Source organism: Antedon bifida, chromosome 7, assembly GCF_963402885.1.
Source record: "Antedon bifida chromosome 7, ecAntBifi1.1, whole genome shotgun sequence".
In the NCBI taxonomy this organism is placed as follows: domain Eukaryota; kingdom Metazoa; phylum Echinodermata; class Crinoidea; order Comatulida; family Antedonidae; genus Antedon; species Antedon bifida.
In genome coordinates, this window is record NC_136232.1 from 9,945,493 (window position 1) to 9,956,362 (window position 10,870).

At 34.4% G+C, this 10,870-nt stretch overlaps 1 protein-coding gene across 4 annotated transcripts; it reads left to right on the top strand.

Moving 5' to 3' along the window:
* Positions 1–3,993: 3,993 nt before the first annotated feature.
* Positions 3,994–10,646, top strand: LOC144847968 (ubiquitin carboxyl-terminal hydrolase MINDY-2-like). 4 transcript variants are annotated; one of them, XM_078704597.1, is made up of 10 exons: positions 3,994–4,081; positions 4,572–5,028; positions 5,728–5,954; positions 6,705–6,811; positions 7,188–7,378; positions 7,716–7,858; positions 7,958–8,133; positions 8,282–8,374; positions 8,839–8,995; positions 9,478–10,646. In XM_078704597.1, exons 2-10 carry the CDS (start codon positions 4,674–4,676, stop codon positions 9,490–9,492), a joined length of 1,464 nt encoding a protein of 487 aa, XP_078560723.1. In that variant the 5' UTR covers positions 3,994–4,081; positions 4,572–4,673; the 3' UTR covers positions 9,493–10,646. The 4 variants fall into 4 exon arrangements, with proteins under 4 accessions (XP_078560723.1, XP_078560722.1, XP_078560726.1 ...); XM_078704596.1 differs by having other exon boundaries at positions 4,004–4,081; positions 4,579–5,028; XM_078704600.1 differs by having other exon boundaries at positions 4,004–4,081; positions 4,579–5,028; positions 7,964–8,133.
* The last annotated feature ends 224 nt before the right edge of the window (positions 10,647–10,870 follow it).

Consider the following 10,870-nt stretch of genomic DNA (forward strand, 5'->3'; position numbering starts at 1 on the left):
AGAATGACAATGCTGTGGGTATCAGTGGCTGGATCTCAATGGAGATACAAAATAAAATAAGCAATGAAAAAATGACAATGCTGTGGGTATCAGTGGCTGGATCTCAATGGAGATACAAAAAAAAAAAGCAATGAAAAAATGACAATGCTGTGGGTATCAGTGGCTGGATCTCAATGGAGATACAAAAAAAAAATAAGCAATGAAAAAATGACAATGCTGTGGGTATCAGTGGGTGGATCTCAATCGAGATACAAAAAAAAAGCGAAAAGCTAAGTCAAACGATTAAGTAAAACAGCCAGAAAAGTTAGCAGAGCTTAACTGATGTATACTATATATCCACTAGAATTATTAAAATTAAATTGTAACGGATCATAAATTAAAAGCTTTACAAATATTTTTAAAAGGCCTCGTGTACAGTGAAATAAACAGTACTGGATCCTTAAAAACGTAAAATGATAAACTGTATGTTTAACCAAAGAACTTATAACACAAGAATCTCCTGTTCTTCAGTTTGCATTCAAAACACAGTATCGGAAGTACAGGGTTAAAAGGTCAAACTGGGCGATATTTTAATTATCAGCCAATATGACACCTATTCATTTACACAGTTTACAACGTACTTAAAACATAGGCCTATCATAGCTATGTATACCCCTACCCCTAAAGTTGAATTGAAATTTATCCTGGGAAGAATTTGTTTTTAAAAAAGCGTGTGGGGTGTTATTGAAGAGAAGTGGAGGTTGGTGAGTAGGGAGACACTGGGGTCGGGTGTTATGTACTGAGAAGGCTTTAAACTTTGAAACCCGCCCCGGGGCGGATATAATTGCTAGTATATAATTATATAAAGCCAAAGGCAAAACACTGAAAAGAATGACAATGCTGTGGGTATCAGTGGCTGGATCTCAATGGAGATACAAAATAAAATAAGCAATGAAAAAATGACAATGCTGTGGGTATCAGTGGCTGGATCTCAATGGAGATACAAAAAAAAAAAGCAATGAAAAAATGACAATGCTGTGGGTATCAGTGGCTGGATCTCAATGGAGATACAAAAAAAAAATAAGCAATGAAAAAATGACAATGCTGTGGGTATCAGTGGGTGGATCTCAATCGAGATACAAAAAAAAAGCGAAAAGCTAAGTCAAACGATTAAGTAAAACAGCCAGAAAAGTTAGCAGAGCTTAACTGATGTATACTATATATCCACTAGAATTATTAAAATTAAATTGTAACGGATCATAAATTAAAAGCTTTACAAATATTTTTAAAAGGCCTCGTGTACAGTGAAATAAACAGTACTGGATCCTTAAAAACGTAAAATGATAAACTGTATGTTTAACCAAAGAACTTATAACACAAGAATCTCCTGTTCTTCAGTTTGCATTCAAAACACAGTATCGGAAGTACAGGGTTAAAAGGTCAAACTGGGCGACGCCATTTCACAGCATGGAGCAGCGCCCCCTCCAAACTAGGAAGTCAATTACTCGACCCCCCTAGAGTATTAGCAGATCCCCTCTATGATTTTGACTTTCTAATTTGATGCGGGCGCCCTACTCCTCAGTCAATTACTCTACACCCCCCCCCCCCCCCCCCTAGAGTATTAGCAGAACCCCTCTATGATTTTGACTTTCTAATTTGATGCGTGATTCCATGGCTCACAATGGCGCCACCCATAGCTCTATTCTATCCCACAATGCCTTTCGAAATTGTTACGCGCTTCCGACGAACAGGAGATTATTGTGTTATAAGTTCTTTGGTTTAACACAGTAGGACACTGTGGAAATCATTGCATTGTTCACTGTATGTATACAGTAAACAATGTAATGATTCCCAGAGTATACCGTAAATCTTCTAATAGTAACCCACACTCTAATAGTAACCCCCTTTCTAATAGTAACCCACCTTATAAATCAATCTATAATATTAACCCACTACTCTAATAGTAACCCATGGGGGTTACTATTAGAGTCACAAAAACTTATGATGCAGTCGTATTTTGAAAATAAGGAGGTAATGCATGTTGATCTCGGGAGTGGGGGGAGGATTGAGTGTTTTTGAGTTTATAAAATGTGTTTATTCGTACTGTTTTATTATTTTGCTATGAGTTGCTGACCGGAAAAGTTGGGGGTGGGTTACTATTTCCAGGTGCCTAATTTAAGATTAGTAATAGTAAGCCACTACTCTAATAGTAACCCCCTTCTAATAGTAACCCACCCTAAAAAAAACAATCAAAGAATAATAACCCAGGGTTACAATTAGAAGATTTACGGTACCCTTGTCTGCCATCGTCAGATTAAACAATGTAAACAAGTAGTAACCCACACTCTAATAGTAACCCCCTTCTAATAGTAACCCACCCTAAAAAAAACAATCAAAGAATAATAACCCAGGGTTACAATTAGAAGATTTACGGTACCCTTGTCTGCCATCGACAGATTAAACAATGTAAACAAGTTGAAGTTTGACTTACCGTGAAGAGTTGTTAACCAAACGGTCTCCACTCTGGAATGACAAGATAATGACATGATATGATATTCTGAAGAGTAATTTATGAACAATAGAATACAAGAAGCAAATCAATTATTGACTGCACGCCATCGATTGAATTCGCATGACAATAAAGATGTTCATTATGCATCAGTTATGTGGTGTAGCAAAATAGTCAAAATAATTTCAACACACGACGTTTATAAAACAGAATTGGAGGATGCAGTATAGGATTTGAATTAATTTCCTATAACTTGAAAATTGAAGTTATAGACCTACCGATCACATTATATTCGACGGACAGTATCAGAGTTAGAGAATTGGTACATTAATTTCAAATTCGATGATTTTTACCCAATATAATTAAATTAGAATAGTATATTGTCTCGCTCGCTCCACACTAGTCTAGGTTCCAGACGGAGTTTTGTCTTAATATTAGTAAAAAGATAAATATTTTGGCACATATGGCGTTTCATACGTATACTACTTGATTTTCGACAAAAATCGAAATAAAAAACAAATAAATAAAAAAAAAACAATGAATACAGACTTGGGGCAAGTCTAGCTCCACACGTGTACCACCTTACCTCTTTCCACAACAAAAAAATCAAAAAGTAAAAATTCTAGAGCAAAATAGAGGGGGCTCTATAATCAAGAAGTGCAGAGCCATATATATAAAGAGTTACGACATTGGATTATAGTCACGTGATATGCAGATCAATTTGTGTCAAACTTGTCTCCGTTAATGCATGTAAAGTATAGGAGCAAGAAAATACTTTAAACTTTTTCTTATATTTAAAAAAATGTAATTGCACATTTTACGGTGAAATATCGATGTGCACAGCGTACAGAAGTACTTGCGGCAAAGAATATTGCGCGCGCGTGCGCTAGTACATTATAAAGTTCGATTGATTGATTTTGGAACGAAACATCTCATAACTACGTCCTATTAATAACAATTATGTAATATTTTCAATTCATAATGCATGCTTTGATGACTAAATAAAATAATAAAGTGTCGTGGATATATTTGTTAATATATTGAATAGGGTATGAACAATATTAAAATAATAAAGGCAAATTATTACAAATGAAATGATGAACGAGTCTCTGAAAGTTTGTGTCAAAAACACACAGAGAGCCATATACTGTATAAAAAGAGGGGTGAATTTGTGTGTTTTTTGTATTGGTTCATGCTTTGATGTATCCTGACTTGCATGTAGGCCCTAGCATTTATTCTTTTGTTATTATAGACACAATATATATATGTTACCAAATTATTCCATTAATAAAATTAATTACTAAAATAAAAACGGAATATAAGCGTTATTTCATAGACAAAAAAATCTAAAAATAATGCATGAACTATAGGAAAACGCTATACAAAAGAGACACGCGCGCCCTCAGCGTGCGAATTCTTTGACACAAAAATGGCTTCTAATTTTCAATGTCGTAACTCTTTATATATATGGCTCTGAAGAAGTGCGCATGCGATGTGAAAAACGTAAACAAACTATTTTTTTTACGTTGTAAAAAAGGTCGTCAACATCTTGGGCCTTGTTTTGTTAATTTCTGTGGTATAATTTAAACTCAAGTTTGTTTATCCGTTTTTGTCATACATACCGCATTATTCATAGATGAAAATTTACGATTTAGTTGTTTCGGTAGATATAAACTGGGCCTAGCTAGGCTAGTAGTAGAGGCCTAGAGGGTAGGCTACCTAGGCCTAGTCCTAGCCATCCTCCTCCTCTAGAGGCTAGGCCTATATAGTAGGCTAGCTAGTTAACAATTTAGCAGGCCTCTACCCGCGGCCTCCCTACTGTAGTAGTGTAGCATAGATAGGCTATAATAGTAGAATACTATAGAAAAAGATCAAACAATCTAATAATACAAATAATAATAATATCTCAATAAAAGGAAAATTTAAAATTCACTGCTGTCAGGATTTCTTGTTGAAATAAAAAAAAGATTAGTAATAGAATAGAAAGAATCTTATCCAAAATTGTATTTCAATGATACAGTGTAATCTCTATTATGATGCATTATGTGAGAACATGATTAACTATTGCTTTTTTTTCTCATAGTATATAGAACAATTTGAAACTATATAAAACGGCCAGAAAATCACTACCAGTGCCAGTCAGTACAGTACTTAGTAGGCATATTTGTTTGGCTCCATCCAGAATATGTCTGACAATCTAGAAGTAACTAATGTCGTCCAATCCGATGAAGTCCAAACTAGTGGAGATAATAATGACAATCAAACTGAAATCAATCGTTTCGACGAAATACCAGCTGCAGAATCACCAGCCGCAGAATCACCAGCCGCAGAATCACCAGCCACAGAATCACCAGCCGCAGAATCATCAGCCGCAGAATCACCAGCCGCAGAATCACCAAAAGAAGGTATTGAGTTAGAAAAAAAAGAAGAAAATTTAAACAAGGAAGCTGTGACATCTGACAACATTGGTGACAAAAATGAAGTAGTAGATGACAAGGAGAATAATTCAAAAAAAGAAAGCACAGTTTTGTCATCTGATTGTAAGTGTAATGGTCTGTACCATTTTAAATAATTTGTCTTTCTTTCAACAAAACACATCACTTGCAATCATCAATCTTTCCCTATGCAGGTAATTTATTCATGGGGTCATTGGCTCTAACATAATTGACTATAACTGAACATAAAATAATTTATTTCTTCTTTCAAAAAAAAAGTAGACATTATTTTCCCCTAAATTATAATTAAGCGTGTTTGAAAGGAATAAACACAGCCTGTTAATTAATTCATTCATTCTTTATTTAGCCTTTAAAATCGAAATACATTTAAAACATCGGTAACAAAAACAAGACAGGTGGAAATCTAAGGCAAGGATAAGCAAAATCAATTAAAATCGCTGTAGCTCACAGTCTTGCTTATCCATCCTTACTAAACAGGAATAAATCTTGGAATATGTTTGCTTATTAAATCATACTCAAATACACATAAAAATAAAATTCATATGATACAATGTTCTGTTTACACATTTTTCAATCATAATAATGTGTACCAATCAATACCCAATGCTTAATTGATTCTTCAGTGTTATCGTGTTCCAGTCAATTTTGGTTCATGTGACTATACTGTATGTTCAATTATGTCACTTATCTATGTTCTTTCAGCTTTAGATGAAACATGTATAATTTGATAAGCTCAAATATTTTCATAGATTTTTAACTTTTTATTTTGCTTTTTCTTTACAGCAGGTGCAACACCAGCAGTAAACGTGTACCATATAAAATGGATAAAATGGAATAATGAAAAAACTCCAATTATCACTCAGAATGAGAATGGTCCGTGCCCCCTGATAGCGTTAATGAATGTACTCATCTTGAGGGGTAAAGTAAAACTACAGCAATCGGCTGAGTTAATTACTGCTAATCAACTCATGGAATATCTTGGTAGCTGTATATTAGAGTATGTTCCAAAGGTAAGGTCTAGATGCTATACAATATTAAAGGGCCAGCTGAGACATGTTTACTTCTAGGTTGGTCCTCATTTTTATACTCTGTATTTTTTGTATTGCATTTGATGAAATAAATGTTTGTTGAATTTGAATTCCATCAACCGTCACTGAATTCGGTGGCATTCAAATATGGCGGGCCATTCTTGTACAAAAAAATTGGGCGGGACCTTCTGGTATGAGAGAGAGTGCCGTTTGACCCAGGCAATCTAACAACAATGGACACTGAGCTCGCTTTGCCACGATAGTAGCTCGTAACAGTCCTTCGATCTTATGTCTGGATGCGACAAATACCAGCAGTACTGTATGTACCGGTGCGCTGCATCTGTTAAGGGACGTGGAACTGATCATGTCACAGCCACATAAACCCTTTGATCTCCGGAGCTCAGAATCCTGTTGTTAGATTGCCTTTATTTGACACAGGTTGTTAAATTGTAGAGATCTTTTTGAAACCACAAAAACTGTCTGAGAAAACAAATAAAGAAGTATGTTTCAACTTCCCTGTATTTGCACAATAAATTTGCAAACTAACTTGTTCTTAGGTCATCAGTCACCGTAAAAGGTCAATTATTATCGCAGTGTCTGCAGCTTCAAGGGGTATTTAATCTGGTTGATTCTTTAGTTCAGTTTTTTAATTAATTAATTTTAGTTAATTAATATTTGGATAAACTATTGTACAGCTGTGACAATTGTTCTGTTTTTAATTATTCTGTATAGGATGCATCTAATGATATGCAGAGGAACTATGAACAAAACATGAATGATGCAATGGCAATATTACCTAAATTACAAACCGGCTTAGATGTTAATGTAAAATTTACAGGGTAAGTTATATGAACATAACCTCATGTGTAGTAATACCAACAAATTTCAAGTTTAAATCTATTGTACCATATCAAGTTCATAAATGATAGATAGCAAATGCTGGTATGGATGACCATAAGAGCAAAGCTTGTTTACTGGTCACCCATAGTGTAGAACATTACAAACAACATGAAGGACAAAGGTGCAATACATAACAAAACAGGTGAAACCTAAAACACTTAAAAAACACACCAAAAATGTACTTGATCAATTTTGTTTAATTCTAATAGTGGTATAACAACTAGAGCATCAACTCCAACACAATCATAGTCCAATCAAAGTTACCTCTCCAGTTGTTGTATAATACCTCTATTTCTATCATTTTTTTCCCTAAAGAGTCCAGCATTTTGAGTACACCTCAGAGTGTATAGTCTTCGACCTTCTTAACATTACTCTATGTCACGGATGGCTATATGATCCTCAGAATCTAGAGATAGTGTCAGCCGTGGGGACACACAGTTACAATCAACTTGTAGAGAAAATTATTAATGGAAAATCTTCTGGAGATCCAGATGTTTTACAAAGTGGTGAGTTTTGAAATTTGTTAATTATCATATCAACATTATTCTACTGCAGTTACTGCAGTAACTAAATGTTTTTACTGCAGTAACACATGAATTAGTTTGCTTCAATGTAGATGTTTATGAGACAGGCATTGCAATATAAACAAAGTTTATGATACCATAAAAAGTCAGGTTAAAGAGTAAACAAAATATATATACTTTTGACATGGTGGTCTCTTAGTTTTCTAAACTTTTTACAATTTCAAATTGAATGCAAGCTTTGTTTACAAATAGTCTCACGTTTATTTTTGTCTCTTTAATATTTTTTCGTAAACAAATAATGGGATTTTTTTATTTATAGCTTTAGTTGCTGAACAATTCCTAGAAAGTACAGCAGGCCAACTTACATATCATGGACTGTGTGAAATAAATAGCGCCATTAAAGACAATCAACTGTGCGTGTTCTTTAGAAATAATCATTTTAGTACATTATTGAAACATGAGGTAGAGTATTACAACCAATATGATAAACCATAACATTATTAAAAATACTGACAGTTTTCAATTTATTAGTTTATACTGATTGTCAAATTTCATTTTTAGAACCAGTTATATCACCTTGTGACTGACCAGGGTTTCTTAAGAGAAACAAATGTAGTCTGGGAAACCTTAACCAACGTAGAGGGCGACTGTAACTTCTTGAATTGCGATTTCACCGCAAGTAGAACAGAAATAGCAGAGATGCCAGCTATGACAGAGGATCAACAGATATCAAATGAGTAAGATGTTAACAGATTTTAAAAACAAATTGTTAGGCAGCTATCAACAAAAAGAGTTCAAACCATTAACAACCATCTTCAGATACACCAGGGAAGAGAAATGCCAATGTCACTGTAGTTTTATGATTTAATATTATTGTTCTTGTAGCCTATTAATAGCCTTGAGTTTACAAGAAAGTAGTCAAGGTGGAAATCCACCCCCTGCAGCCCAGGTAGAGCAACCCCAAGTGCCACTATCAGAGTAAGTATTCTTTTATAGGCCCAGGTAGAGCAACCCCAAGTGCCACTATCAGAGTAAGTATTCTTTTATAGGCCCAGGTAGAGCAACCCCAAGTGCCACTAACAGAGTAAGTACTCTTTTATAAGCCCAGGTAGAGCAACCCCAAGTGCCACTATTGGAGTATGTACTCTTTTATAAGCCCAAGTAGAGCAGCCCTAAGTGCCACTATCAGAGTAAGTATTCTATTATAAGCCCAGGTAGAGCAACCCCAGTGCCACTATCAGAGTCAGTATTCTATTATAAGCCCAGGTAGAGCAAACCACAGTACCACTATCCAAGTACCCCTTAATAAGCCCAGTGCCACAGAAGTCATATCAAATGATTGGTTGGAGTTCCTTATTTTAAAAGTCACATAATACTGTACAGTCAATTCTGCCAAACTGAACTCTTGTAAATATTAGAATTTTCTTTAAAATATTGTTTAGCCATGAACTAGCATTGCAATTACAAGTAGAAGAAGACAGGTTAGCAGCAGAAGCTGCTTATAGAGACCAGGATGCAGCAGCTGATAGACAACGTCAAAATAATCAACAAGCACAACAACAACAACAAGGGCAACAATCATCACCAAGAAGGAGAGATGTGAGTTCAATGCGTTGAACCCCTTTGATTTTGACAGACTAATCTCACCGCCTAATAATACTATTTCCGGTGGATCACTGAGCTACGAATGTGATATAATAAGATTTGAGAGATAAACATTAAACCAGTCAATTACAATACTGTGAAATATAATAATTGAATTAAATAATATAAAGCTCTGTCTAAACTAGTTTGACAAAAAAAGGTGTGATGTCACACACCAAATATATGGTAGTAATATGACATCATCGTGTCCATATATGGGCACATCACATTTTTTTGTCACATAAAGTTTGATAGTGTAGACAGAGCTTTAACAAAAATCAATGACAGCGAACATTGTTTCTTTACATTATTATTTTCACAAAAAATGATAATATATTTTTATAATTTTTTAGAGACTGAAACAAAAAGAACTTTTTGAATATTTACTTTTATTATTTGTGAATAAAATTTTAATAATTATTATCTTTTTTTTTCAGTGCATAATTGTTTGAAAGGTTCACCGAAGCTGAGAGAAGTTCATAAGATTCATGTGTCGCAACATAAAGCCTTGTCTACACTATCAAACTAGTTTGACAAAAAAAATGTGCCCATAAATGAACATGATGTCATATCACTACCATATTTATGTATATCAGCACCATGTATTTGGGAACATCACACTTTTTTTGTCAAACTTTTTTTTATAGTGTAGACATAGCTTTAGATTTCAATCAGTGATATAATTGTGTATAGATTAATAGATTATTTCTCAAATACTGTGCTAATAGGTGTTACCAGGATTGTTAGTAGAGGGTTAAAAGAGTAACCACTGCCTGCCTATCTGATATATGATAGATGTGTGCATGCATGAACAGATTGAACGCATCAGCGCATTCGATTTCATAGCTTTTATTAGAGAGATTGGAGAAAAATTGTGTTTTTTATTAACTGCTGCTCCTAATTGAATAAATAAATTTAATTGAAATAAAATAATATTTTTAGGTTGTTGTCACCCCTCTCTTTATGTTTAAGCCCCCCTCTTGAAGGGAGTGGCCTTAAGCCACTGATCACCAACTGGGCCCTCTGGGAGACCAGTCTTTGACTGAAGAGGTTACCCAGTATAAATATATATTTCAATCAATCAATCAAAGCTGGAGGAAAATCAATGCAGTGTGTTTCACTACTGTATTATAACTGATATACTGTAGATGTATGAAATTACTCCAATTTTGGGGGTGAGGTACACCCCTGAACCCGGGCCAGTGCATGATTGGAGTTTGTTTTGTTAAATTTAGTTTCAAATTACTTTTAGCATTTAAGTAGGAAGCTTACAACAAAGAAACACAATCTATCAGATAAAATATGAAAAATAGTTCTCACAAAGGCGAGAATCAAATATTTGCTAGTATTTTATGTTTTGTACCTAGGAATAGTTTATTAGGAATACTTGTTTTGCATGTTTTTTTTAATCTATTTATAACTTATAATATTGCCTTTTGTTTTATACCATGTTGTGCTATTCAGAGTAGCAATAAAAATCAATCACATTTCATTAATATTTCTTACCAAAAATAATTTGTGTTTGAAACTGGAATTTACATGTACAGTAGTTTATACATTATTGCATGCTTGGCATGTTTCATTTCATTCATATTTAAACTAGGGATCCATGGGAAGAGGGAGGGGGTGGATGGTAGGGGAATGACTTACTGTACTTATACTGATCAGACGGGAAGAGCATGTTAATTTTGTTTTAGGCATATATAATATGGATACTGACCTGTCTACTAGTTTGACAAAAAAAGTTTGATGTGCCCAAATATGGTAGTGATATGCCCAACTATGGTAGTGATATGACATTATCATGTCCATATATGGGCACATCACATT

What these genes read in the sequence shown, in the direction of transcription:
- LOC144847968 (XM_078704597.1), top strand. Translation starts at nt 4,674, where the DNA reads ATGTCTGACAATCTAGAAGTAACTAATGTCGTCCAATCCGATGAAGTC. An exon ending in CACAGTTTTGTCATCTGATT is followed by an intron (nt 5,029 to 5,727) that starts GTAAGTGTAATG and finishes TTTTCTTTACAG; the next exon opens with CAGGTGCAACACCAGCAGTA. An exon ending in GTACATTATTGAAACATGAG is followed by an intron (nt 7,859 to 7,957) that starts GTAGAGTATTAC and finishes TTTCATTTTTAG; the next exon opens with AACCAGTTATATCACCTTGT.